This window comes from Akanthomyces muscarius, chromosome 4 (assembly GCF_028009165.1).
Source record: "Akanthomyces muscarius strain Ve6 chromosome 4, whole genome shotgun sequence".
In the NCBI taxonomy this organism is placed as follows: Eukaryota; Fungi; Ascomycota; class Sordariomycetes; order Hypocreales; family Cordycipitaceae; genus Akanthomyces; species Akanthomyces muscarius.
Window position 1 is genome coordinate 869,349 of NC_079244.1, and position 27,264 is coordinate 896,612.

At 56.1% G+C, this 27,264-nt stretch overlaps 7 protein-coding genes across 7 annotated transcripts; 2 read left to right on the top strand and 5 right to left on the bottom strand.

Moving 5' to 3' along the window:
• Positions 1 to 5,383: 5,383 nt before the first annotated feature.
• On the top strand, positions 5,384 to 6,697 carry LMH87_010929 (uncharacterized protein; the record flags this gene model as incomplete). The annotated part of the gene is made up of 6 exons (XM_056199985.1): positions 5,384 to 5,450; positions 5,629 to 5,866; positions 5,931 to 5,973; positions 6,048 to 6,127; positions 6,202 to 6,562; positions 6,641 to 6,697. The coding sequence occupies 6 exons, from the start codon at positions 5,384 to 5,386 to the stop codon at positions 6,695 to 6,697; spliced, it is 846 nt and encodes a 281-aa protein (XP_056051880.1).
• A 2,443-nt stretch (positions 6,698 to 9,140) lies between these two features.
• Positions 9,141 to 10,348, bottom strand: LMH87_010930 (uncharacterized protein; the record flags this gene model as incomplete). The annotated part of the gene is made up of 2 exons (XM_056199987.1): positions 9,141 to 9,863; positions 9,974 to 10,348. 2 exons carry the CDS (start codon positions 10,346 to 10,348, stop codon positions 9,141 to 9,143), a joined length of 1,098 nt encoding a protein of 365 aa, XP_056051881.1.
• Positions 10,349 to 11,694: 1,346 nt separating this feature from the next.
• LMH87_010931 (uncharacterized protein) lies at positions 11,695 to 14,095 on the bottom strand (the record flags this gene model as incomplete). Its single annotated transcript, XM_056199988.1, has 2 exons — positions 11,695 to 13,767; positions 13,853 to 14,095. 2 exons carry the CDS (start codon positions 14,093 to 14,095, stop codon positions 11,695 to 11,697), a joined length of 2,316 nt encoding a protein of 771 aa, XP_056051882.1.
• A 1,987-nt stretch (positions 14,096 to 16,082) lies between these two features.
• Positions 16,083 to 18,067, bottom strand: LMH87_010932 (uncharacterized protein; the record flags this gene model as incomplete). Its single annotated transcript, XM_056199989.1, has 3 exons — positions 16,083 to 17,285; positions 17,351 to 17,896; positions 17,957 to 18,067. The coding sequence occupies 3 exons, from the start codon at positions 18,065 to 18,067 to the stop codon at positions 16,083 to 16,085; spliced, it is 1,860 nt and encodes a 619-aa protein (XP_056051883.1).
• A 612-nt stretch (positions 18,068 to 18,679) lies between these two features.
• On the bottom strand, positions 18,680 to 19,663 carry LMH87_010933 (uncharacterized protein; the record flags this gene model as incomplete). The annotated part of the gene is made up of 2 exons (XM_056199990.1): positions 18,680 to 19,575; positions 19,642 to 19,663. 2 exons carry the CDS (start codon positions 19,661 to 19,663, stop codon positions 18,680 to 18,682), a joined length of 918 nt encoding a protein of 305 aa, XP_056051884.1.
• A 2,043-nt stretch (positions 19,664 to 21,706) lies between these two features.
• LMH87_010934 (uncharacterized protein) lies at positions 21,707 to 24,097 on the bottom strand (the record flags this gene model as incomplete). Its single annotated transcript, XM_056199991.1, has 2 exons — positions 21,707 to 21,810; positions 21,868 to 24,097. The coding sequence occupies 2 exons, from the start codon at positions 24,095 to 24,097 to the stop codon at positions 21,707 to 21,709; spliced, it is 2,334 nt and encodes a 777-aa protein (XP_056051885.1).
• A 1,351-nt stretch (positions 24,098 to 25,448) lies between these two features.
• LMH87_010935 (uncharacterized protein) lies at positions 25,449 to 25,815 on the top strand (the record flags this gene model as incomplete). Its single annotated transcript, XM_056199992.1, has 2 exons — positions 25,449 to 25,498; positions 25,575 to 25,815. 2 exons carry the CDS (start codon positions 25,449 to 25,451, stop codon positions 25,813 to 25,815), a joined length of 291 nt encoding a protein of 96 aa, XP_056051886.1.
• Positions 25,816 to 27,264: the final 1,449 nt, after the last annotated feature.

The following is a 27,264-nucleotide window of genomic DNA, read 5'->3' on the forward strand; positions in this document are numbered from 1 at the left end:
GGTTGGCCGAACCCGGATACGATTGGATGGAGACAAAAGGCAGACAGGCCGGCGGCGTATGCGAGGAATCTGCCCAAAGGCAGAGCAAGAGGCAGAGCAAAAGGCAAAAGGCAAATCGGTAGGTAACGAACGTCAGGAGGTCGAGATCCTCCAATGGCTAGTATATACAAGGCTGGCAGAGACTAGCGAGCGTGAGCATCAGGCGATCCAAAGCCGTAACAAGATCCTCCAGCAGCCGTTGCCCTCGGCAAGAAAAGCAGAAAAGAAAAGCGAGAGTGAAGGGTGAAGAGGTAAAGGAAGTCCTTTTGAATTATTTTTTTACTCCTCAAATAATGACTACAGGTCAGGGGTGGAACCTCTCGGGGCGCAAAATGGGCCGCGCCATCTCGGCCCCCTCCTTCAGCGCAGCGACAGCTAAAAACGCACTGATGACTGGCAGAGGGCCACTAGGTTACTTACAGTGCACCACAGAGTGGCAGAGTGGCAGAGCGGCAGATTGAGCTAACTTGATGAACCTCAAGATCAGCGGCCGGCCAGACCAGAAAACGGGGCGTGCTCTCAGTTCAATGCTTGTCAATACGCGGGCGTGAGTGCGATGGGCAGTGGTGTGAGCGATGCTCGCTGCATTCTGCCGTCATATTGTGACTTGGTACGTTGACGAACGGGCGCCTGGCCTTGGCTGGGCCTGGCCGCCTCACTCGGCCGCCTGAGGTAGATGCAAAGTCGGAGTCGGTAAAGGTATACATACATGTGCCATGGCCGCAAAGATGGGCCGCTGTTTTTGTTGTGCCTTCATGTCATGCCCACCGACATGCCTCGAGGCTGTCTTCATGCTGCCAATCCCCTTGTCATGCATTGCCAGATGCTAATACCCGCGGCCTGTTGCGTTGCCGGCCCGACCTAATAACGGCCAGCTGTCGTGCGTGGCCAGCGAGCGTTCTTTGTCCTACCAGTCCACAGTCCACAGTCCAACAGTCCACCAGTCCAACAGTCCACCAGTCCACCCACCAGAGAGCCTTTGTCTCCCGCAGCCTCGTCGCTCCCGTCGTGGCCTTGCACTCACTGCCACGTCCTACCTCAACAAAGTAGAGACATGCATGGTGCCGAGCAAGGGCTTCCGGATCTTGCCTCCTTTTCAGCTCTCCGGAATACAAGGCATGCGCTGGCCGCTCTGGGGCTCTAGATGTTCAAGCTGCCCCTCACCTCCGTCTCAAACGAATCCGACTCGCTGGACCGCGATTCCTGGTCCGGCCAGGCACTAGGGCTGCCTGCTGGCAACATCGATAAGCCACACGCCCGGCCTGCAGCCTGCTTATATTGCAATTAAAAGAAGCGAGCCATACGCACGACGCCCGCCAGCGTGGCTGATCGCCAGTACCTGGCCCCGACCTCTTCGGCCCTCCGATCACCAGGCCCTCACCTCAGCACTCTTCCAGGCCAGCTTCTCTTGTCTCCAGAGACGCAACGCACACCGAGTGGTACGCACGTGAATAACGAATGTATCCCGTTCCTTGGCTGCCTTTGCCTGGCAGATACCAAGTTCACTTTGGCAAGCCATCATGCATGTCTTTGTCACTACGCCGCTAACAATAATAGGCGAAAGCCACCCTGACCTGCTTTGGCTCATTATTACCAGTAACAAGGCACAAGAACAAGCCGCCCGTTGAACCAGAAGCAGCCGCTAGGCGGGGCCCCTTGTCCGCCAGCTTGACACCCGCCAGTCGCCGATCGCCTCCGGCCCTTCGTTCCACGCTCCAACCCTCCACAGCCAAGCTGTCAAGCTGGCTGTGCGTGCCTTGACCAGTTGGCCAGTCTCCGCAACCTTTCCATTGTCAATTCTCGGCTCTTCCGTGTTTACACGTCTCAGCACATGCCATGCAAAGCCACGGCTTTCTCGGACTTTGTCTTGCCTCGACGCCTCGTAAGAGTCACGGCTCGCCATCTCGCAAAGTGCAAGGCTGCCCCAAACAAGTGCGTGCCTAGACTGAGTTGGCATATGCACCTTCCAGTGAGCTGCATGCTGGTAATTTGCTGCACCTGCACTTGCAGGCCCGCCTGCATATGGACCGGGATGGCTTAGACTGAGCCCTCAAAGAAGAGTCGAGCCTCCCGTTATCTGACTAGGGGCTGATCTCCCCCTCATGCGAGTCGTAACTAACCATTGAATGAAGTGCATGGCAGACAGATGGATACTACAATTGCGAAATGAGTCTGGTCCCGAAGATGCGGCCCCAACCCAACGGCCGTGCCGTTGGAGCCAAGCTGCAATTGAAGTTGGTCAGCTCGCACCTGACGGCATACCCCGGGCAGCCTGAGGCTCTACAGCATCTTCGTCCCTCATGTGCAGTTTACCTCATGTCTATATGGCCAAGCTGCATATAGCGAATGGTGTCCTGCCGCGCTATGACAATACTCGGCCGCACCACCCTAGTACTCATTGGCATGTAATTGCCTCAGCTCGAATTTTGAGGGGAATTGGCAGGTTACCCAAGAACCGTGTTGGGCCTAGAACCAGCTTGCTGCTTGTTGCATCGTGTACTATAACATGAACCAGGGACTCTCAACCCCGGCCAGTATGGCGCCTTCTTACAGTTCTCAACTCGCGAGGTCCGCAGCCATGCAACTATTCTGGTTGCTGTGCACCAAATAGTCTCGCGGGTTGAGCCAGGCTGCTTGAAAATGCCCCAATAAATCTGCATGACAGAGCTGTGGAGAGCCATGTGGGAAGTGTTTCCTGATTTCTCACACCTTGAAAAACATGTTTCTAGACGGAGTGGCAGAAGCTGGGTCTACACACAGACGTTTCACATTCCCATTTCGCCAAGCGGGCAATGCCGCCATTGCCATGCACTCTTGGTGACAAGAATCTCACAAGGCACAACTCCATCATTTGGCCGAAGCTTTCACCTGCGTCGGCCCCTGGCACTAGCGCCGCACCGTGTGGGCTCACCACAAGCATGGATAGCACCGACCATGCATCTGCGGTCCCTTCACCATGGTAGCTCCTCATAATGCGGGTGCAGTTCTAGGTGAGGCGCAGCTCCCCCTTACTGGTGCAGACACCAAATGCCATGGTCTTACAAGCTCGTCACCACGGCCCGAGGATTTCGTAATGAATTCATACCGTGGAGACTAAGCTTGTAACGTTGTCCGTGATCGCGATGGTTCTCTGCTTACCACGATTAAGGACAGCCAGTGACATACCGCCACAGTCTTGGCTCACCGAATGCTTTTGCAAACAATAATAAGCAAATGAACGAGCCGGGTAGCGACCTGAGACGCAAGCTGCGCTCACCAGTCGCTTTGCTGCAACCGCACCAGACACATACGGTTAGAAACACACTCGTAAATTAAGAGCTGCGATTGCTGCAAGAACCGAGTCTAATTACAAAGCCTGCCATTTCTTGATTGGGACGGCAAAGGCACGCCGAGACGGTTGGCTCGTGTTTTCTTCTTTGGGTCTGCGAGAGAGCTCCTGATACAACAACAGCCGAGCCAGCTGCGCGCAAGGTGCAGCAGTCAGGTGATCGAGTCATCATGCAAGAAGCTTGTTGCTTATAAACACGCAGCCAATGGGCGCGGAATACGATGAGTAGCGTTGCAAGGGCTACCGGATGAGAGCCAGCCAATTCCTGGACGAGTTGAAGTGTGTTTGCAACAGCGACCAAGGCAAGGCTGGGTCTGGAACGACTAGGCCTTTATCGTGGCGTGGGAGCAAAGATATGGCGCAGCGCCAGACCATATGTAGATCAGGGTTATTGTGCTATTATGCTCATGTAACATGTGCAAATGCTGGTGCCAGTGGCCAGAGGATCGGCGCTGCGAGTGTACAAAAGGTCCAACCTGGGCCGCCAAACCCGGCAAACGGGAACGACGTCCAATTGATCGAAAACCCCGGCCCCAGTCACTACAGGCCTGGCCTCGCACAAGAAACGTGCTGCTTGAAATCTGGGGGTAGGATGTTGTGGATGTCCTCTAGGGAAATGCAGAAGTGTTTACTGCGACGCGACAGCCTGGCCCAAGCAATGCGGTCCTGTCCGCCAACACTGCATCAACAATGTGCCTGCTGAGTCGTAACTGGGTGGAAATAACAGCCAGAAGAGGAGAAGAAGAAAAATTCATAGAAAACGTGGGCGCAACGCGCTGCGGAGCGGCATGGAAAAGGAAAGACATCCGACACCAGGCTTACACTTCTTCAGTTCGCTTCCCTGTGGCCTGACGCAGGGGCTTAGGGGGGCTGCATCCCGGCATTGGAAGCAAGGTCTGGCCGGCGTGGCGTAACAGCAGTCCGGACGGGGAGCGCTTGGAGCGGAACGGAGGGAAGGAAGGGAACGGGGGAAAGTAGGAAAAAAATGCCGGCAAGGTCTGATTGTGATTTTTCGCCAATCTCACACAGAGCTCTGTTTCCTCTTGCGATTTGCAACGGTCCAGTGTCTCCCTCTTGTTGAGATCGACCTGTTTACGTGGTGCAAACAGCGTGCACAGACAAAGCAACCAGACACGAACAACGCGAAGCTTCCCATTTTTCCTTTTCATCTTGCAGAAGCTGAAACAGAAATCAGGTTGGCAAATGGCTAGTTTTATTGAAAGTCTAAATGCGGATAGGACGATGAAATGAGTGTCGAGGCTAGCCGCATCTCTAGCGTGATGGGCACCAAGTAGGCGCAGGAGTGCAGTGCTAAACAGAATCGAGATGCCACCTCGTTTCTCGCACTCGAGACAGATTCTTTCGATCAATCTCCCCTGCCAAAGGGTCGTACGGCGCATGTGAAAAGAGTAGGAGGAGAGCAAGGGCGGGGCTTGAGAGGCCAGGACCAGCTGAAGCACCTGATGCCGAGATAAGCCGCAGGAGACCGCGACATGGTATGATTAATAAAGGTCCATCTATGTATCGTACCCTCCTACCTAATAATGTCGACTCGGAGTGTAGCCGAGCTGCGAGACTGGAATTGCGAAAATGGTGGCTGAGAGCTTCGTCTGGCGGCCGGACACTTACACACAACTCTTTTGTTTCATGGCGCTCAGGAAGGGTCAATGCTAAAGACAGTATCATCAGCAATCCACCGCCCTTCCTACCATCAATTGAAGCCTTGATTACAGCACCAAACATTTCACAGAGTCAAAGAATGGATGGTCATCTCATTTTCCAACGAAATGCTGCCGTTTGCTGGCGACGTTTAACCACATGGTGGGGGGCCGCTGGAGGCAAAACGCGCAGCGTCGGGCACGTGACCGGACCCAGTCGCATCGCTGCCTCACGGTCTCTCCACAGCCATTCCCCGGCGGCGCGATGCGACGAAAGCTAGCTCGTGTTTGCGATCCGAAAGCAACGCAAGTCTTGCCTCGCTGGTGACGCCACTTGCCCTCCCCCACAAGCTTTCACATGAGCTTCTCGAGACTTTTTGGAAACATCTTTTCAAAGGACACCCAATCGCCCACGATGCCCCCGGGTACGTTTCTCTACTTGTTCTTCTCCGCCCGCATTGTTGGGTGGCTAGAAATGAGGATTGCAGCTCCGCGTTTGAATGCGCCAATCGAGCGTAAATCGCGCGCGCGCGTGCGCTATTCTGGCTGATGATGGTGAACGAAACAACTTTGCTGACTTTTTTTTTCTTGTTGGAATTGTAGCGATCAGTGATGACGAGAGCGACGTCGATGCTCATCTGCCCGTCGCAAGCTGGCGCGACGACGACGATGGCGATGCCCGCCCCGCGCGACGAGCGGCGGCTGCGCCCAAGCCCGAGGCGATTGACATGGACGACGATGAAGATGATGAGGACGAAGTAGTAAAAGAAGGGGAGGTGGGCGCTGTCGAGAATGGCGACGAGGAAGACGAGGACGATGACGAGGAGGACGAAGAAGACGTGTAGGTTACACTACCGATGGGGAGGGGCGCGTTTGCACCGCGAAACTGACGCGCGGTCTTGCAGGTTCATCGTCGAAGCCATCAAGAAGCACATGATTGACGAAGATGTACGTTTGGCCCCGGCGCTTTGCAGCATTTTGGTATCCGGCCTCGCAGTGCATACTAATTGGAGCGATGGCAGGGCTCGCTAAAGTTCCACGTCAAGTGGGAAGGCTACGACAAAAAGGCGGACATGACATGGGAGCCCGAAGAGAACCTCGAGTACGAACAAGATACCCCCCGCCCTGTGAGCGACGGCATGGCAAAAGGCTTGGGTCGCTAACAACGAATTGCAGGGAATCCGCCAACGAGGTCCTCGAGGAATACTTTAACAGGATCGGCGGCCGCGACGCCATCTTCAAGCAGACGGCGACCGCCGCCGCCGGCAAGAAGCGCGGGCGCAAGCCATCGTCGGCGAACCCAACGCCCGTGAAGCGCTCGCGCAAGAGCAACGGCGCACACCCAGGCGCCTCGACGCCGCCGGCGTCGTCGTCCAAGGCGTGGAGCCCGCCGGCGGGCTCGTGGGAGGACGACATCGAGTCGATTGACGCGTGCCAGGACGAGGGGGTGGGACAGCTGATGGTGTACCTAGTGTGGAAGAACGGCAAGAAGACGAGGCACCAGACGTCGGTCATTTATAAGAAATGTCCCCAAAAGGTGAGCTTTGGACGATTACGAGGCCCCGCGCCCATGACGGTCATGTTGAGAGCATGCTAACGATGGCGTTTGAAACAGATGCTCCAATTCTACGAGCGGCACATTAAGATTGTCAAGCCCGACGACGAGCCTTGACGAGATGCACGGAATATGCAATGTGCCGTTGGAGGAAAAGAGACAGGGAAGCGCTTCATTTGATTTTACGGATGATTTTAACATGGGCGTCTGTTGTTGTTCTTTTTTTAATTCCCTTTGCTCTTCTTTCAGGCTTTGCGCTCCCTCAATCGCATGGAAACCTTGGCTTATCCGACAAGGTAAAGACAAAACTGGATATTAATTGTCCTTTTTTTTTTTGGCGATACATATATATCCGATTTTCTCGAGCGGCGTTTGATGGATGCGACTTTCTTCGTATAACCAAATACCAAGTTCAAGTTTGCAACACTGAAGAAAAAGAAGCAGAAGATGAGAGACCAGAGGCTTAGGTTGTTCCTGAGATCCAGGCTTTGGTGCCTGAATCTAAACCCCGTCATGCCCGCCTCGCGCGACCCACCACTGGGGGGGGGGTCGGACGGGAAGCCGTCAGCGGGGGCTGGCGTGAAATCTTTTAGCGGGAGGCTGGGCGTTCTGACCGGGGTGCGCCAGGGACCACGGGCGCGCGCCTTTGTTCCTTTCAGGGGTCTTGCAGGGAAATTACAGCGGCCTGTCAGGCACCGCCTAGCGCCCGCTCCCCCCCCCCCCTTCCGGCCGTGTCACCAGCGACACCAACGCCCAGCCTCTCATTAATTATTTTTTTGCTGCACAAAATAGGTGGCGGGGAATCACAGTATATCAACGTGCAGCCCACGCAGACAGCACAACCGCACCTCTTCCACATTCCATCTCATTGTTTCCCATACTCGCAACGGCTTCTCGCATTCCATTCACCTCGTCTTTACATTTTGCCAAGAATAGCAATCGCCCAGCTCGGAACCTGTGCCAACCCACCCACCGCACACCACGCACCTGCCCGAGAGCCAGCTTACACGAGGCGGCTCATCCACCATCGTATTGGGCATCAATACAGCGCTGAGAAGCTCACCCAAAGAAGAAGAAGAAAACTCCCTCACATCTGGAGCCGGCCGTCTTTGCCCTTCCCCACAACCGCAACCATGGTGCAGCGAAACTACGTCATCGCCATCATCATCATCGTCCTCTTTGCCGTCCTCGCCGGCGTCTCGTTTGGCATCTGGAAGCTGATACACATGGTCCGCAACGGCTTCAGCGTCACCTCGGGCTCCAGCTCCAGCTCCGGCTCCAGCCGCGAGATTGTAGACTAGCCCCCTCTGCCGCATCAAACATCACGAGCTCATGGGAGCCCGTGAGGCAGAGGGGGGTCATGTCTTTTTGCATCATCATCATCAAAATCATTACTCTATGCGGCTTTGTTGTGCGCACATGCTGCTGCTTTGAAAGGCGGAGAGCGCGTGTGAAGTCCGCTCTTGTGCTTTTTTATCGGTGGCAGGTGATGAGCAGAGCAAAGCTGCAATGAACAAAGTAAAAACAACAACGGAAATTGGAGAAGAAGAAAAAAAAAACATGGCGGACATGTACTTTGCATTTTGTTGGATACACAACCTGGGATATATGAAAGCGACACGTTTCATGGCGATTTCTTTTTTTACGGGCATCGAATAATGTTGGACGACTTTTTTTTTATTTCTTGGAGAAGAGATGTTTTGCTCTTTTCTGTCCTGGATTATTATTTGATTTTGGGAATACTGGCGTTTATGCTTTGGGTTTGGGTTCTTGCTGCAACACTTTGATATCTATTTGGCCTGATACAGAGCCCAGCAGCATCACATTACGGTATATAGACTGGAGGAGGAAAAGCCACGGATCTGGCTCACATGGAATCAAATGAACATTATATTCTTCAAATTCCGCGGAATTGTTCATCGCATGTCTTTGCAATTCATCTTGTGCTCTCTCAAACGCAAATGTCCATACCTGCACGACTCCATGGAGAATGCAAGCCAACTGACGCCCTCGGCTGGGTTTCCAGAGGTCCCGGGCCAAGCCGGATCGCCGTACCGGCAAAAGGTACCCGACAGCTGCCGAGGCCGATTTGTGGCTCATGAGAACGGACTGCAGATGGAGAGACGAGCGAACATGTAGTAATGACCTCGTCAAGCTGTACTTGTGCTGTTCATAGACTGCTTTGCTACGAGTCTCACGGTGCCAAAATGCCTATACGTACCCTGTAAGAGCACACCACAGCTCTCCCACTTCGCAGTATAAAGGACACTTCATATTATATTCTATGCATCTCCTGTTTGTAATGCTACATCGCGTAATGCTGCTCTCTCTCTCTGATCTCTACTATGTGATGAAGCAACAGCCCAGACCCGGATCCTTGGGTTCCAGGCCCATCACTTCTGTGCACAGGTGTTTATGTATGCTGATAATGCTCGTGTCGAATGCTTCGTTCGACTCATCGATAAAAATGCGTCCTCTCGCTGTGCCCTCTATCCGAGGATCGTTTTCCTTTAAACGCCAACACCCAAGAAACCCAAATTAAACCAGAATCGCCTCCCTTTCACCAACTCATCAAGCCCTTGCACCGATCAAACCCGGCCCTTAGCTGGCTCTCGGGCTTCACCAGCTTGCCCTTGAGGATCGTGTAGCGGATAATATTCTCGCAGTCCTCTGGCCGGACTCTTGCGAGCCACATGCACTGCGCCGCGCCCATGTCCGCCGCCGCCGCCGTCTGATGCCCATTCTCATGCCCGTTTTCATGCCCGTTTTCATGCCCATTCTCCTTGCGCGGCTCATCGTGGCCAAATGCATTCGCGCGGCGGTAAATCATGACATTGGCCGAGTACTTGTGCCCGCCGACGTGATCGATGAAATAAATCCCAACACCGCCCGGTCGCTCGTCGTGCAGGTCGCGCGCCAGGCCCAGCGGACGGAGGTGCCGCTCAAACTCCTTGCGCAGCAGCGGCGCGCTCTGCCCGCAGCGGGCGTCGCGCGTCTTTTGGCTGCAGAGCAGGATGACGGCGCTGTGCGGGCAGTTACTCGTCACGAGGTCCGGGACGGTGCCGGGAGCCAGGCTGGGGACGGAGGCGGGGAGAGTAAAGGGCGCCATGGGGGAGTTGTTGGTGGGCGCGACGTCGATGATGTCCGTGATGAGCTGGCCGACGTTGGACGGCTGGACGTTGCGGACGAGGGTGAAGGCGGGGAGTAGCAGGACGGTGGTGGGCTCCGAGTAGTCGGTGGTGTCATTGGGGGTGGGCATGTTGGACGCCGAGAGCTTCATTTTCTAGATTACTGTGAGCATGACGCCTCATAATGAAGTGATGTACGGTTCGTGGAAGTGAGAGCGGTTCAAAAAAAAAGAAAAAAAAAAGAAAAGAAAAAAAAAAGACTTACCCCGTTGGCGGGCTTGTGAGGCGCATGCTCAATGGCCTCCATGACACTGCCCTTTTCATCCGCGCTGTCGCGCACCCAGTCCGACTTGCCCGTCGCCACAATCGCGTGCGTCGCCCACTCCTTGACCTGCCCGTACAGGTAGTCCTCCGTCTCAATCTTGAAGCCGCGCGGGTACTTTACGCTGCACCCCTCGCAGTCGTGCAGGCAGTCGTCGCCGTCGACCGCCGGGTCCGTCTTGGGGAAGAGCTCGGTGATGGGCGCGGGACCGCTTCCCCCCTCGGAGCCTCCCCGGCCGAGGACGGACGACATGAGTGACTTGAAGGAGACGGCCATTTTTTGCTTGACGGGCATGTGAGGCGTGGCTGCCGGTGCCATGTTGGAAAAGGAAGAAGAAAAAAAGGTGGGTGGGTGGGTGGTAATTATAGCTTTCTTTCGTTTTCCGAAGATTCCGCACCAACAGCAAAGGTACCCTCCCCAGACTTTTGCCCTCTGCTCTTGGCCGGATTGCCAATTATCAGCGGCAGGCGGAGACTGCTAAAGTGGGCGGGCAGAGCAAAAACGGGCTGGACTTGATGGTGGTGATGGAACCGTGGTGGGTGAAAAATTATCAGATCAAACGAATTCCAGCCTATCAGGGGGGCCGAAGGTGATGTGTCAAGGTGGGATGGGCGACTCAGGTGGTGTCGGCTAATGAACCCGGGAGGCCACTAGGAAAGTGGAGGACGAATGAGGTCAGCGGGTTTTGGCTGGTTAAAGTCGCTGGAGGAAGGAGGATAATGAAGATGACAGGATGGTCCCAAAATGTTTTGAAGAAAGACAAAGAAAAAAGGGCGGTCGAATTTATGTTATATAGTCGGGCGTTGCTCGCCTCATCAGATAACGTACGTAGACGGGGACAGCTGCACGTTTCGGACCCCGAACTTTCTACAATCTCGGTCCCAATTTCAGCACTGCCAAAATAGGCGTGCCTACGTAATTCCCGCCTACCATCTCCAGGTATACGTCGTGGCTAGGCAGTCTGTGCTTTGCTGACGCGCGACGACCCGTTGGCCATCTGGCTAACTCCGAGCGTTGAAGCCGAACTTTGCACTCTCTCGCCAGTCCCACGCCTACAGCCGCCTACCTAGTGGGAGGCGCACGAGCCACCCCGCTGGACGTTGGGACTTGCAGGCTGCCAGCCCATCTCGGCCCTCCGCGTTTTGCTCCGCACGACTCTGTGACAGTGGCCACGCCATGCCCTGCGCCTATCCAACCATGCCGTAGAGCTTACCAACGATTTTGCGTCAGTGATAGAGTATTACGACAGCCTTGATAGGCGGTGGGTGGCAATCTCCACCACCTTGTTGGCATGCAACTGGTGGCTGCAATGGCGTCAAAGGTCATACCACACGAGGCTTCGCCATCACAGCCTTGAGCAGGCTGGACAAGGACATTTTCTTCACTTTCATTTTCACTTTCAATTCCCAATACATCGCAATAATCGTGGAACCAATACCATACGTAACATGTGTCATGATTGGCCGCGCTATAGAACTGTCGACATGCTCAGAAAAGCTACATAAACGCTATCAAAAGATACAAATAAAAGACAAGACTGGCTATGAAAAGAGCCAGGTCTCAAACGCCAAGCTCGGTCGCAATAGAAAAACCAGTAAAAAGCCAAATTTAGCAAAAAGCCACTCTCAAACACGTTCCAAAAACAACGTCATCATCAAACCCCCTCAAATGTCCTTCTTCCTCGCTTCGTCATAACCCTCATCATCGCTGTCATCCTCTTGCTCGTCACCGCCCGTCTCCATCTTGAGCTTGTCCGACCGCCTGCGTCGATCCTTCATGGCCTGGCGGATCTTGCGGCTCGCCTCGTTGAAGCCCTCGGCCGAGTCGAGCGTCGTGAAGCCGCTGATGGGGAACGCGCTCTGGCCCAGGCCGCCGCCCGCGCTGCTCGAGCGCGAGCGGCTGCGGGACCGCGACGGCGGCCGCGTCGAGAAGATGCCCACGTGGCCAATGTTACTGAACGAGTCGTTGCGCGGCAGCGTCCGCGACGACACGCCGTCCGCCGGCGGGTCGACGAAGATGTCGATGCTGGCCTCGCTGTCGCGGCGCCGGCCCTCGCCCAGCGGCGTCGGCGGTGCGCCCGAGTCGTGCTTGCTGGCGTCCGGCACCAGGCGCGTCTTTTCAAAGTCGGAAAACATCTCCGGCCCCAGCTCGTTGATGACCTCGGTGACCTGCGTGCTCAGCTCGGCGCGCTGCTCGCGCATGCGGTGGATGTTGTAGCCCGACGAGGGAAAGACGCAGAGCACCAGCGGGCGCAGCGACTTGAAAATGTCCATCCCGACCTCGCCAAAGCGCAGCGCGGCAAAGGTGATGCCGATAATGGTCGCCCAGACCCCGAGGTAGACGAGCCACAGGGGCAGCGCCGTGGGCACCAGACCCCAGAAGCGGTCGTACCACACGCGCGTGACGATGATGATGGAGTAGACGTGGTAGACGGTGGGCGCCAGGCCGAGAGCGACGAGAATCTTCCACGTGGCCATGACGTCGCGGCCGCGAATCTTGACCGTCGAGCCGGCGAGCGCCGTCTTGGCCTTTTCACGGCTGATGATCTTGGTGGCGACGAAGATGGGCGAAAACAAAATGAGGCCGGGCAGCGAGCAGAAGAAGAGGAGGATGAGCTTGGCCGAGCGGTAGAGGAGCAGGGCCAGGACGACGAATATGTTGAGCTTGGCGTACTGGAGCTGGTGGTCCTTGAGGTTGAGGTAGCGCAGGCGCGCGTTGTACTCCTTGACGCTCTTGGACAGGGACGTGATGCGCTCGTCGTCCTTGTAGCGTTCGTAGCCCTTGGACAGGCGGCGGTTGAGCTCGACGACGAGCGGCAGCGGTAGCTTCTTGCCCGTGGGGTTGTAGAGGCGGCGCGCGGCCTGGATCATCATGAGGGTGTCGTAGTCGGGCGCCGACACGGTGACGGCGCTGAGCGCCTGGTGCACCGTGTCGAGCAGCTGGCCGATGGCCTCGCGCCGCTGGTTGTTCTGGTACATGTCGACGAGGCGCGGGGGGATCTCAAACGGCGTGCCAAACTCGACGACGGCGCGGGAGCGAAACTTGTGCGCGTGAAAGTAGTTCATGCCGACGGGCACAATCTTGAGCCCACAGCGGGGCGACTCGGCCAGCGCGCCGAGGGCCATGATGGCAACGCCGGCCTTGAGCGGCAGCAGCTCGGTGCGGTCGTGCGAGCCGCCCTCGGGGAAGATGCCGACGCAGCCGCCGTTGCGGAGACGGTCGAAGACGGCCTCGTAGACGCTCGTCTGGTCCGTGTGCGGCGCGAGCTTGTACTTTGTGCCCTGGTAGCCCGGCGCGAGGCCGCGGAGCGACTTGTTGGTGAAGCGGCCGTCTTCGTCGAGGTCGTCGCGGCCGGTGAGCTGCTGCATGGCGAGGCGGCCTTTGAAGGGCCGCTTGAGGCGGACCTCCTCGGGGCCGATGATCTTCTCGATGTTCATGCTCTCGCCGTTGACGCCCGCGGCCGAGGGCAGGAACAGCATGCCCTGGACCTCGCCCTCGCCGGCGCCAAACTTGGTGCCGACGCCGCGGATCAGCGTCGGGTCGCCGAGGGGGTCCGGCATGTAGATGGTGCCGGAGCCGGGCTTGGCGGCGTCCTGGGCGCGGCCGACGGGCACCGAGGAGACCTGGCGCGAGGCCCAGCCGATGAAGCCGTGGACCGACTTTTGCGCGATGAGCAGGGAGACGCGGCGGCCGGCTTCCTTGCGGAGGGTCCGTTGGAGGACAAGACCGTCGACGAACTGGGGAGAAGAGATCAGTCAGCATTGTGCTTCGTGGGGGGGTCGGCATAGCGAAGTAGAAGAGGTCCTGCGGGAGGGTTCGTACCTGGTTGGCATGAGGCCCGGCGACAAACAGGACGGGGCCTGACTGCGGCACCTTCCACGATCCGCGCGAGACAACCTCGCGGAAGAAGAGGTCGGCGACGTTGCCCATGACATGAAGAAAAATGTCATATTTCCAGTTGACCATGGGATAGAGCTCCTTTTTCTGGTCCTTCTTCTGCTTGAGGGCCACATCTCTGCTGGGGGCAGGGCCGGCGGGCTTCTCTGCCGCAGCCTGCGAGGCCATCTCTGGTGTGGTGTTGGGGGGATCGAGCGGACGCGCGCGCGGGGGAGAGGTGAGGCTCGAGATATGGGGTAGTTGCGCCCAGCTAGGTCGGTAGCTGCTGTGTGCGCTTTCGTCTCCTGCACTTTACAGATGCCGAATCATGGATGAAGAGTGTTTTGGCGAGCACCGGGAGAATGTGGCTTCGAATCGGATAGGTCGGGCGGGCAGGCGGGGGAAAGGGAACAGGCGCCGCGGTGGTTAATATTTTTCCATCTCGAGGGCAAGGCAAAGAGGAGAGCCAAGATTTTGGTGAGGAGTGGTTGGGCCACCTGCAGCTCTAGCTCTACCTCAGCCAGCTAGCCCGGCGCCAGCCATACCAAAAAAAAAATGGATGACAGACCTATCAGCCCCAGACGGCGGCCGGCCCAAGGACATGTGGATGGCGCGCTAACGAGTTCCGAGGGGGGCCTTTTTGGAGACGCCGTGGGATGGTTACAGCGCTGCCCCAAAGTGACTGTACAGGTGCCCACAGCGCTGTGGGTTGGGGGCGTCGTTGACGGCTGCCAGCTGATGAAGTCGTCTACCTATAGGTAGGTAGGTAGGTACCTATAGATACCTAGGTAGCGTCAACGCTGTGCTAGAACAACCACGACTTGAACCGCAACTGTAGTGGAACAGATGTGATGGTGAAAAGCTGCATGTTTTTCTTGCAAGAGATTAAAATCAGGCATCTCCAAGCATGTGATGCCAAGATCCTGTCTATAGCCATCATCCACCTACATACATCCCCTCTACCCGTATTCTCCGGTCTTGCCTCGACCTCCACCAAATCGCCTCACCATGGCTCACATCCCACCACCAGCCTCACACCACACCCCTGGCAGCACCCGCTATAATAAGCTCGGCCGGAATTTAGAAATCATTTTGGGGATCGGATTAGGCGCAGACAATTCTATCTCACCCTGTAACTAAGCCTCGTCTGCGCGCGCACCTGCATATGCAGCCCACTAGCTGGACGACTGGCCTCCGCTGCCTCGCCTCGGCACGCTCAAAACAGGCTATGCGTCCGGGACGAGGCTATCTCGTGAGAATTTGTTTCTTTTTTTGCCCGCGGCGCCGAGGCGAATGAACCAACCCACAAGCCTGCTGCTTCATTCTTGAGAAGGGCCAGATGATTTATGTCATCACGAGTGGTTATTGCGGTTCATGGACGGTAGGGAACAATACAACTATAAAATTGTCTCTGCTAACGGCCAGCGCTATAAAATTACACCACAACAACAGTTGCTACAGCATCCCTGTCGCAGCTATAGATGTACAGCGATAATGAAACGAGATTACTGCCCACAATCGTCCTCCATCCACAGAAAAACTCTTTCCCGGCCGAGATGACCCAAAAATCACTGCACGCTCGGAGCTGTCGAAAGAAAAATTGCTTGTGACAATCCGGCCTGGCCCGCCCGTCGAGCCGCTGCGCGCGGTGGGTTCGGACAGTCCGATCGCTTAGTCTCGGCCGTTTCCCCCCCCCCTGGTTCGCCCCGGAGAACCCCCGTGCCGGGCCGACCAGACCACACAGCCCAGGAGGAGAGGGATGCGAAACGAAGAAGACCTCGGTGAGAGATTGGAGGGTTCCTCGGTCACCATTTCGGGAAATCAACGGCGTGAGGAAAATGTCTGGCTGTGTTCATCAAGCTGTTGACGGCTGGGCCAGAAAGAGTTTCCCAAACAAGACGCCAGCTGGCCAACGCATCACTTTTACTAGGGAAAGAAAGAAATTAGGAGAAAATGAAAAAAGAACAGGACAAAGAACAGGCAACAATAAGACTAATTAGATAGGGAAAGAAGACGTAAAAAAATAACTATTCTACTAATCAGGCACTTGTAGCTACACAGCCACTCCTTTCTATTTGATGGACTGCCTTTTTCTTTCGTCACCTCGTTGGGCCATTCCGCTATAATACGACACCATCAACTCTTCATCTATCCAAAAGGAATTATTCCTCCCCATCTACCGCTTCCCTCTTCTCCTGCTCTTCTTCGCCGGCACACTCGCGCTCCCGCCTTCAATCTCCCCATCCTCCAGCTGCCCTTCCTTTTCCATCTCCTTGAGCTTTTCCTGCCCGGAAATAAACATGCTCAGGTCGCGATTCATCTCCTTGAGCTCTGCCATGTCCTCCTTCATCGCCGCCATCTGCTTCCTCGTCTCCTCGCTCTCCGCGCTGAGGTGTTCGATGCGCTTCAGCAGGCCCTCGTTGACGCGCTTCTCCTCCTGCAGCGATTGGCCAAAGCTGCGCGCCAGCGTCTCGCTCTTGGCCGCCTTGCTGCGCTCCCGCTCCAGGTCCCGCTCTAGCTGCGGCACCGTCTGCAGACGCAGCGTCTGCAGCTCGTCCCCGAGCGCCGCGAGCTGCGCCCCCGTCTCCGAGGCTTGCCGCGCCGTCGTGTCCGCCGCGGCCGACGCCCGCGAGGCCTTGGTCGCGGCCTTGCCCAGCATCTCCTCGTAGTACGCGCGCTGCGACTCGAGCTGGCTCGTAATGAGGTGTGTATACTCAAAGCCCATGTTTTCCAGCTTGGCGCGCGGCACCACGTCCTCGTCCACGGCGGCCTGTCCGTGGCGGTCGCTGCTGCGCCCAGGAAGCTCGACGACCTTACCGTCGCCCTTGTCGCGGATCAGGCGGTGCACCCAGACGTCGCCCGCGTAGTCCCAGACGTACTGCGTCTCCAGCTCGAGCGCGAAGCTGTGCGCCGTCTCCTTCCAGTGGTCCTTGGCGTGGCCGCCCTTGTACCGCCCGCAGCCCATGTACCCGCAGATGAGGCAGATCCAGAGGTCGTCGGCGCAGTCGCATATGCTGCACAGGTTGGACGCGTCGGACCCGAACGGGTGGCTGAGGGGGTTCTCGCCATCGTGGTGGCGCCCGGCGATGGCCGTGGTGAAGCGGCAGACGGGACAGCCGCCGCCTTTCCAGTTTTGTAGACACGTGCAGTGGAAGACGTGCGAGCATGGAATCGTCATGATCCCGCTCGTCTCGTCCATGAGCTCCAGGCACACGGGACACGTCGGTAGCTCCACCAAGTTTGGCGTCGGGGGCGGAAATGGCTTGAGAGTGTTCGACACCGCTGCTGAAGACGACGATGCGATTGGTTCGTGTGATGTGTTCTGCGCGGGTGTCTCGAAGGTTATACTCTTGATAAACACGACATGGCAAACCTGCGGCTGCAGATAGAGTCAGTAACTGATAATTTCTCTGCCATGCAGCTACCCTGCCGGTCGATACGTACCTCCATCGTATTAAACACTGTCCCATCAAACATCTTCTTCCACTCCCTCGCCACTTTTCCGTGGCGAAACTTGAGTAGCACTAGATAGCGATTCATTTTGGACGTCATGACCATGCGGCAGTGGCTGATGTCCTCGCGCCATCGCTCGCCGATAAACCCCCAGAGGTCGCCCGGCGTCATGTACGCCGGCACCGCGGGTATGCACAGCGTCGAGCAGTCCTCATCGTCGTCGACCCCCACCGCCGTCGCGCCAAGCTGCTGCTCTGCCTCGGTCAGCCGCGACGCCGTGCTCTCGTGCTCGTCGCGGTAGAAGTGCACCACGCCCCAGCCGACATTGGTATGATGTGTGTTCAGCCGCACGCAGGCTGCCTTGGTCGCCGTGCCCGGCCCGAAGAAGTTTGGCCCCAGCGAGGGCGCGGCCGCGGCACCTGCGTTGCTGCTTGTCTTGGCTTCTGCGACAGCCATGGCCTCGATCGGATCCAACGTCTCGATGCTCACGCAGCCAAAGCGCCAGTCCCGCCAGGCCGTTTCGGTCTGTTTTCTGGTCTTCGAAACCTTAGTGTCGTCGCTTCGAGGAGAAGAATGCGCCGGCAAGTTGTCAAATACGCTCGTGTGCGCTGTAGGTAGCCAAATGTTCGCGTCAGGAACAGCGCGCGCTACAGTCGGGTCGCTCGTCGGGTACAGCTCAAATTTTAAGTGGTAAAAGTACGAAGGCATGGCCAGCCCTGGTGCGCCGCTCTACTTGTAGAAGAAGAGCGAGGTTCGCGCGCCCTGGGTGGCCTTTTATACTTCTTTGGCCGCGTGGCGGTTTTATGCTGGTGTAGGTTTCGTAGCTTCGTCACCTCGGGAGCAAAGTAGGCCGTATAAAGAGTCGCTCACGTCGTGGGTATGGTAGACTCATTACTATTGGCGATGTATCCCATACTGCGCAGTCGGCATCTCATACAGAGTTGGGGGAGAAGAGTCGATGTTTTAGTCAAGTTGAGCTGGAGCTCTGCCCCGCCATGGCAGAAAAGAACTGGTTACCCCCAATGCCCGCCCCCACCATGACAGGCAGCCGCTTGCACAGCATGTCAACAATGGAGTCCTATCGCGGCTTGTACTACGGAATACATAGCGCTATCACAACATTCACATTTCACAAGTGGCATGTTTTTGTTGGAGTTCAAATGACTCTGTATTAGCGCAGCGCTTTTTTCGCTGTCTGCGCAAATGGTATAGCTAAAAGAATACAATACGGCCCAGGCTATAGCTGCCGATTATTGCACTGTCCTAACGCCTCAATCCGGGTAATCATTAAAAGCAAACATAGACGAGCCCGTCCACTCCTTAGTTGCCGCCACGCAGACGAAGGACCAGGTGCAGAGTGCTCTCCTTCTGGATGTTGTAGTCGCTGAGAGTGCGACCATCTTCCAGCTGCTTACCAGCAAAGATCAAACGCTGCTGGTCAGGAGGAATGCCCTCCTTGTCCTGAATCTTGGACTTGACGTTGTCAATCGTGTCCGAGGACTCGACTTCCAGCGTAATGGTTTTTCCAGTAAGAGTCTTGACAAAGATCTGCATACCACCACGGAGACGCAGAACCAAGTGAAGAGTGGATTCCTTTTGAATGTTGTAGTCGCTCAAAGTGCGACCATCTTCCAGCTGCTTACCAGCAAAGATGAGGCGCTGCTGGTCAGGGGGGATACCCTCCTTATCTTGGATCTTCGACTTGACGTTGTCAATCGTGTCTGAGGACTCGACTTCCAGCGTAATAGTTTTACCGGTAAGTGTCTTGACGAAAATCTGCATACCACCACGGAGGCGGAGGACGAGGTGAAGAGTTGACTCCTTCTGGATATTGTAATCCGACAGGGTGCGACCGTCCTCGAGCTGCTTGCCAGCGAAAATGAGGCGCTGCTGGTCAGGAGGGATGCCCTCCTTATCCTGAATCTTCGACTTGACGTTGTCGATAGTATCGGAAGACTCCACCTCGAGGGTGATAGTCTTGCCAGTCAGGGTCTTGACGAAAATTTGCATACCACCGCGAAGGCGGAGGACGAGGTGGAGGGTGGACTCCTTCTGAATGTTGTAATCCGAAAGGGTACGGCCATCCTCGAGCTGCTTGCCGGCAAAAATCAGACGCTGCTGATCAGGGGGGATGCCCTCCTTGTCCTGAATCTTGGATTTGACATTGTCGATGGTATCGGACGACTCAACCTCGAGAGTGATGGTCTTGCCGGTGACTGAAGAAAAGAGGCGTTAGTGGGACGTTCACGGTCGCGAGCAAGCACGGCTGACGCGGAACTTACGAGTCTTGACAAAGATTTGCATGATGGCGGAATCAAATCGCTGTCTGTCTGTCTGTGTGCGTGTGGGTTTTGTGTGTAAATGCTTAGAAGGTCGCAAAGCGAGGAGTGCGAGATAGAAAAAATATGGTTGATGGGAAAGAGAGAAAGCGCAGGTGCACGAGGGGAGGCAAACGGTTTTAAGTACGAGCGAGGGAGCAGACCACCTGGAGAGTGGCGGGGCGGCGCAGCCTAGGATGACGAGACCAGCGGCGCATGATTCATCAGCGACAGCGCTATGCCTTTACAGCGCGTTGCCCGTCTGGGCAGGCGGTCGAGGGAAGGCTCCAGAACAGCGAGGCTGGGTACGCTATTGCCTGCTGTGGCTGAAGTCACAGGTACTTGTAGCTCAAGCGCCTCGCGAGCAAAAGAGGTGAGACACAAAGTACCGTCGACCTGTGACAAACGCCGTTTCCGGTGGGTCCCGTCCGGCCAGCACGTTGCCACTGAGCCACGTCGCAACTGAGAGGGGAAATGGAATGCCGCCTTGTCCCAATGCCGTGGCCAAGTGAATCAAAGGATGAAACCTGGCGAAAACGGCGTCTGAAAGGCAACGAAGCAATTGTTTCCTGTCTAAAAGACCAAGAACAATAACTTTTGTAGACTTTTTGTCTCATCGTCCGGCGGTAAAAAGCAGCAGCTGGTTGGGCGCAACCACGCTCTTATCAGCGCAAACACGCCCCGGCTTGTTGGTAAGCCCAGCGGCTTGACTCAGAAGCCTGCGCCACCCACCACCTCGGCTTGCCCCCCCAAAACCGCCCGCTGGCCTGGTTGGTGGTGCCTGGACCTGCAGTCTAGCAAGGCACCAAACTCTGATTCGTTCACCTCCCTTTCCCGTCGCGCGACAATAAAACTAACATAACATTCGCTGCTATTTCTTGCGGGATTCAATCACTGGCACACCAGATTTGGTTCATGTCCTCCTTCGCTCTCGCGCGGCGACCGCAGGTGCGGGGTTGCCCGACGATAGCGCCGCGATTTCCCTCCAGCCCAAAGCGCGCACCTATAGAAAAGTGGCAACGTCATCTGATTCGGCGTCCGAGACGGAGCTTGCAACACAATAGCCAAAGGTTCGTCGCGGCCCGACGCGTGTCGCTCCCTTCGTGGTATATTTTCCGCGAGGCGACATTTGTACAACAGCACGTTATCGATTCAACCATATGCAAACATACGCTTTACCATGTAGCAACGGCACCGTCAGACGGTTCGCCATCGTAGAATGGGGCGATAAAGAGGGAACTCAGCGGGGGCGATGCCGTCTATAAAGTGGACACGTGAATGGGTCACCGATTTTAAGTCCAAATTGAACTTGTCGCAGCATTGCGGCCGTGCGACATTGTTGGGCGGCCGATACCGTCTCTTGAAAGAAAGATCTATACATTCACGGTAGCAGCAGTTCAATATCGCGGGCAAGCAAAAGCTCGTTCGTTTAAACTATACAAAATGAGCTATTTATTCGAAATCAATAGGCTCTAGAATATATCGTTTCCAATGCACGGATGCTCTCTGTTCTGTAGAAGCAGTACGTACTGTCTTCAGGACGCCCAATCCCATGTGCGTTTATCATCTCAACATGATGTATCTTCGTTCCCGTCTCCCGTCCTGTAAATGCCTTCACATGCAAATAAATGGTCCCATCCTAGCAGCCGCAGCTGAGTGCATAGATTCGTGTGTCTCCAAAAAAGATAAGCTTTAATGCAAAAAGTAAATAAAATGTTGTCGTCTTCTTCAAGTCATACATTCGTAGAAAGAATAAAAATCGTGTCGAGGCCGTTACGTCAACGTATCCGTTCATAACGTCGGGTAAAAACGTCTTGCAAGTATAGTCGTCGTGAGCGTCTCAGAGAAGAGAAGTAGAGTAAGAGTGGAGCAAATAGCCATACTGTCGGTTCTCAAGTAGCCGCGGTTCAAGAAAGTGTCATATATCGCTTGGTTGAAGAAAAAAGCAACGCCGTCGCTGGAGAGTTGTGTAAAGACAAAAACAAAAGAAATTCGTAGCCATTGATGATAGCGTCCGTTACGCTACCACTTAGTTGGCCTTAATGACAAGCTTGGACAGGAACTTGTTTGACAGCGAGTCAAAGTCAGTCGGGTCAAAGCTGGCCTCTTCCTTGCGTGTCCGCAGGTACGCCTCTGCAAGTTGGTTAGCAAGATTCAGACGATACCCAATTGAGCGCTGGAAGAACGTACCGTGCTTGACGACGTGCTGGCGGACCTCAGTCATGGCCTCGCAGACAGATACATTGTTGTGCAGAAGCTGACCATGCTGGGCAGTGTCCCACTCGGTGAAAGAGGGGAGCTTTTGAGAAATGGCGTGGAAGAGACCCACAATCACCCCGACAGGGGTTGTCTCCATGTCGCTGCAAAACTTGTTCACCGCCGCCGGGTCAGGTACGCGGTAGTGGCAGTCAAATTGCATCTCCTCCCACACGGCAAGCAGGATAGAAGCAAGCATGAAAATGGTGGGCCAGTTCTTCATCTTCTCACCGCTGTAGACGCCAGAGTAGAGGGAAGAGAGCTCCTCAAGAATGTCCTTTTGCAGCTCGCGCCACATGTCAGCCAAGGCGTACTTGATTTGGAAGTTGACCATAACAGGGGCGACAGTGCGGCCGTAGTACTTGGACTCGGCATCCTCAATCTGGCTGTCGACCTGCACCTCGGAGCCTTGGTTCTCGACCATGGTGATGTGTTGGGTGAGGTTGTAGGCGAGAACCAGCTTGAGAGCCTTGCCAATGACGGGCATCTTCTCCTTGACGTAGTAGCGGTGTGCGGTTTTGAGAATCTCCGTAATGAAAGGGGTCCCGTCAAAGTGATCATCAATAAAGTCCTCGAAAGGACCCTCAATGTGCTTATCGAGGTACTCCGACAGGGCAGCGCTGTTGACGCCCTCGGCGCCGACATCAAGCCTCTCACCACGAATCTCAAAGTCGTGGGAGCCTTCACTGACGCTGGGGGCCTCGCGCCACTCGATGGCAAGACTGCTGTCCTCGGTGACGAAGACCTCGCGCACCATGATGGGGAGGGCAAAACCGTAGCCATGGGTAATCCACATGAGGCTCTCTTTGGCGGCGAATCCCTTGACGCTGTAAATAGATAGACCGCTGGTCATATGGCTCTCATGGTCGGCCTTCCAGTCCTTCATGAAGTAGCCAATGTCCTTGATATCAATGCGGGTGCAAGGTACTTGCCACAGGCGAGCATGTGAGGGCTGGCATCCACCACAGGGCTCACCCTTGTCGCAAGTCTTCTTGAGGAACTTGCATCGCAGACAAGCGCGAAGCTTTCTGATTTCGCTGGCCTGCTTACGCTGGTCGGGTCGAAGGGGGCCCTTTCTGCGACCAACCTTCTTTTCGCCAGTCCCATCCTTCTTGCCGGTAGATATTCTACGGACAACAGGCTTGGGAGGCTTGGCGATGGGGCTCTTGCGAGGCCCAGAGTTTCTGCGGGAGGAAGAAGCAGACGCGGATGGTGGTGTGGTGACACCGGCGCCGCTGCCGGGACTGTGACGAGTTGACGCCTCGGTCTTGACGACAACGGCACCCTCGATCTTGATGGGAACGGCAGCGGCGACGGCCTTGGGAGAGACACTTGCGTGAGAGTGGTTGTGGTGGCTCTCACCAGAGAAGCAGTTGCGATGGTTGTGGGCATCGCCGTGGCCATCAGACTCTGGGGAAAAGGGGGAGTAGGGAAAGGGGCCGGTAATCTCTTCGAAGCTGTTGTTGAAGTCTAACGAATTGGCACCTTCCGAAGAGTCTGAATTTGTCCGAAGATGCAGGGTTTGTGATGGATTGAAGATGGCGGCAGCACTGGGGAACGGTTCGACGTGTTGGTATCCGTGTCCCCAGTCAACCATGGCCCATCCATCGCCTGACGACGAAGGTAGAGATAGGACTTCAAGATATGTGCCGGTAGGTGAGTTACTGCCGACGCTGTCCATCCTTGCGAGGCTATCCATCTGCAGAGTATTTTGGAGCTCGTGCCAGTTCTCCATTCCCGTGCTCGTGGTACCCCAGTGCATGGCATGTGTCGCGGCATCCATAGGAGGCATGGCCGGGAAGGTAGATTCGAGGAGGCTTTGCTGCTGAATGGTGGCCTGGGTCGTGGCGGGCAAGTAGTCCATGGGATTCGTAGCAAAGGCCGGGGGAAGGCCGGCGAAGTTCATGAGCGACGGGTCCTGCATGAACTGGGCGAGATCGATCTGGCCGAGATCGTGGTGATCGTGAGGGGCTGCAGCAGCAACCTGCTGCTGCTGTTGCTGGAGAGCCCAGTCGGTCAGGGGATTGATGGCATGCTGGAACGGCGGGCTCTGCATCGGCGACTGCTGGCTATTGGGGCTCGAGGCGTGAGAGAGCGGCGAGTGAATGTGATGCTCCTCGGGCGAGCTGGAGGCGGCGCAAGGAGGGCTGCTGGAGGAAGCCATTTCGATTGGGATAGGCCAGATGCGCGGGTGCGAGATGAAGGCAGCGGCGGTAGCAGCGGTTGAAGCGGGTTGGGAAGTCGAGGCTGTGTATCCGTATACGTGAGCGTGAGCCTGGGCTTGGGCGTGTGCTTGTGCTTGTGCTTGTGCTTGGGCGTGAGCTTGGGCGTGAGCGTGATTGTGGTGATTTCGCTGAGGGTGTTGCGAATGCTGGTCAAAGTTCAAGCCGAGTAAGGCATCTCCCCCACCATTCGAATTGAAGTCGAGGGTCATTGTGAACGGAAGAAAAAAACAGGAACCCGAAGGAGCATATAGGAGAAGCGAGGAAAAATCCTAGGCGGTGTTGAAAGTTTGAGAGAACAGCGTCGGATGACACCGCTCTTTCACCCACGATAGACTTGTTGGGTATGGTGTAAGATAGAGATTTCTAGTTGCAGGGCCGGGATGGGAGAAGGGACCAGGGCCGGGGAGGAGAAGTGCGGCGCGAGTGGGTTTTGGCGACGAGGATGGTGGTGGCGGCGGTGGACTTTTTGGCGTGGTAAAACCGCTTGGAGCAGGCCGGAACACAGCACGGAGTACAGGCACAGCGTGCATTATTTAGGTGGCCAGTGTGAGTGGTCTGGTGGTCTGGTGGTCCTACGGGGCTTACATCGGCGTGCTACAGTGGCAATGACAGGCAAATGCTGGCATGGAGCGGGCGTGCATTTTAGGCGAGAGACCATCTATATTTACTGGTACGTGGTGCGTGGATTTGCTGCCACTCGGAAACCTCTAGGACGACAAGACAAGAGGCAGAGCATGAAAAAAGAGGCACCTGGACGGGGTCAGAGCCAGGATGTGATGGCCGACAAAGAAGCGGTGAGCTTCAACCAGCCCCGGCGTGGGCTGACCGGAGCCAATAGGGGCCGCTCAGGTGCGCCAGGTGCAGCTGCAGCCGGGTGGGCCGCTGAGGTTGGCGGCGATCTAGGAGCAGGAGAGGAGCATGAGCCACTGGGGCAGACAGCAGCCGGGGGCCAGCAGGTAGGTACCTCTACGCCTATTTATGGCGACGGGCTACTTGTCGGCCTCTGGTGCTAGTCTGCCTCTGCCGCTTTTCTACCAGTAAACTTCCAGTACTGGTAAAAAGCCGTCGCCCGCTGCCTGCCGAGTGGGGGCGTCGCTAGCACTTCCGTTGGCACTGGACTGCGGTGGACACGCACCACCACCACTAACCACGACCAAGATGCCGACTGACTGTACTATCTACATCGTCGCTCTCGTCTCCCTGCCTCCATCACAAGTACAGCTACCCCTCGGATCCTGAATATCTACCACTTCAACTCCCACCAGATTCCGACCAAGCTGCCGTAACGAGATGCTACAGATCATTTTCACCACCACCAGCTCCTCCTCCCCCACCTTCCAGTAGGTTGCATCCATCCCCTCACCCTCAACCTCCACTGCCTCGCAAAGCCTCGTTGCCACGACTCACGAGTACCAGCTGCTATTCATATCCATTGATATCCATTTGCAATCCACGCCGGAGCTCCGTACCCGATACGCCAGCCATGCGCGGCTGCAGTTACGTCTCTGGCCTCGAGACTCCTTATTCCGCTCCCAACAAGTTGCAACAAGCTGCAAACTGGCAAACTGGTTCATTGGCTGGCATCAACCCTGCTCCCCTGGTCCCGTCTGTCACACCACCTGTCATGCCAGCACCCATTTGCACGGGGGCACGGTAAATGGAAATGCAAATGCAAACGAGGCCACCAGACGCCAGAGACATTTAGAGAGGGGCTGGTCCTAACTAAAACGCTCAGACAGAAGCAATGAGCACATTGTTGCTGGACGATCCGCGGGGCCAAGAGTTGCTTTTCCTGCCCTGCAGCCAATGTCTCCCGCATCCGCCATCAACGGCCTCGTCCCGCCTCGCAGCCTCCAACAAAGCTACTCAATTGCCAACTTGCCCTCTGTCAAGCTACGGAGCACAACCCGCATACAGCAGATTCAGAACCTGCAGCGGCGGACCTGCAATGCCCGTCCCTCCATTGTCCTAGCTGAGATGCGGCGGTGCAATGCTACCTCTTCACCCGTCTTGTGGCCACTGGCGGGGCTCTGTGGAGGGCTTGGTTGTACCACACTCTTGGCTGGTAATACTGTTGAATGGTCCCGCTGCGCTGCCATCGCAAATTCCAGCACATAAAATCTGAGCTCTAGTCGTTCTGGCCAGTGGACCCTGGTGATCTATTCTACTACTTTCCCTGATTAGTGCCAGGGCTACTTTCTCCGACCAGATAGCGCGCGGTCGGTGCTTCTCATACTGTTGCCTTGACCGGAATATGGAGCAATCCGACCATGAGCTGGGCCGATTCGATGGCCACCGCAACCCTGCAACGTACCCTGCTAATATCGGCACAATTGCAGTTGAGCAAGAAACCTGTAATCCCTACGGATTGACGGAGTACGGACATGTGGTACCAGTACAGAGATGAGAGATACCAGTAATACGACAGGCAGGGGGCGATCTTGACCAGTGGCCAGTACCAATACGGCTTTGCCGCCCGGCCACAGCATCAGCGTTCGTTTTACCTGCAGCAGCTAGTCCTCCGATGCTACAGGAGGCCATATCCGCCGCCGCACGCCAGGAACAGCTAGCCAGATGCCGAGCAATCATTAGACGGACTAATTATCCTTTTCGATATCTGCCTGGCAGCCAGCTTGCCAGCCAACCGGCCTGCGTTGCATTCCTTGCACATCCACATCACGGGCGGCTGCTAAAATAGCATCTTGTGATGGGCTATTTCCTGTGCGTTGGCAGTGTCGCCTCAACCAAGATCAACCCTGGCTCTTTTAGTTCATGGCGGTGCGCACAAGACCCTGGCGTTGTACCAGCCTGGCCAGCAAAGCCACCAACGGCCAGCCACTTGACTTGGTCCTCATCCTGGCTCTCCGACCACGCAAAGGCCCAGCTTGAGTAGACGCTGTGGCACTTGGCGCCGGGGTCATCATCACGAGACCGAAGTTGGCATGCGCATATCATTCTCGTTGGTGATGCCAGATCTCTCTTCGTCCCGGCTTCACTCGTGCTGCACAAAATCGCAATCGCCTCGGCATGCTTATCATGCAGTTTCGGCGGTGCCTTGCTTTGGTATGTCAACACTTGAGCATGCCCGATTTTAGCCTCGCCCACT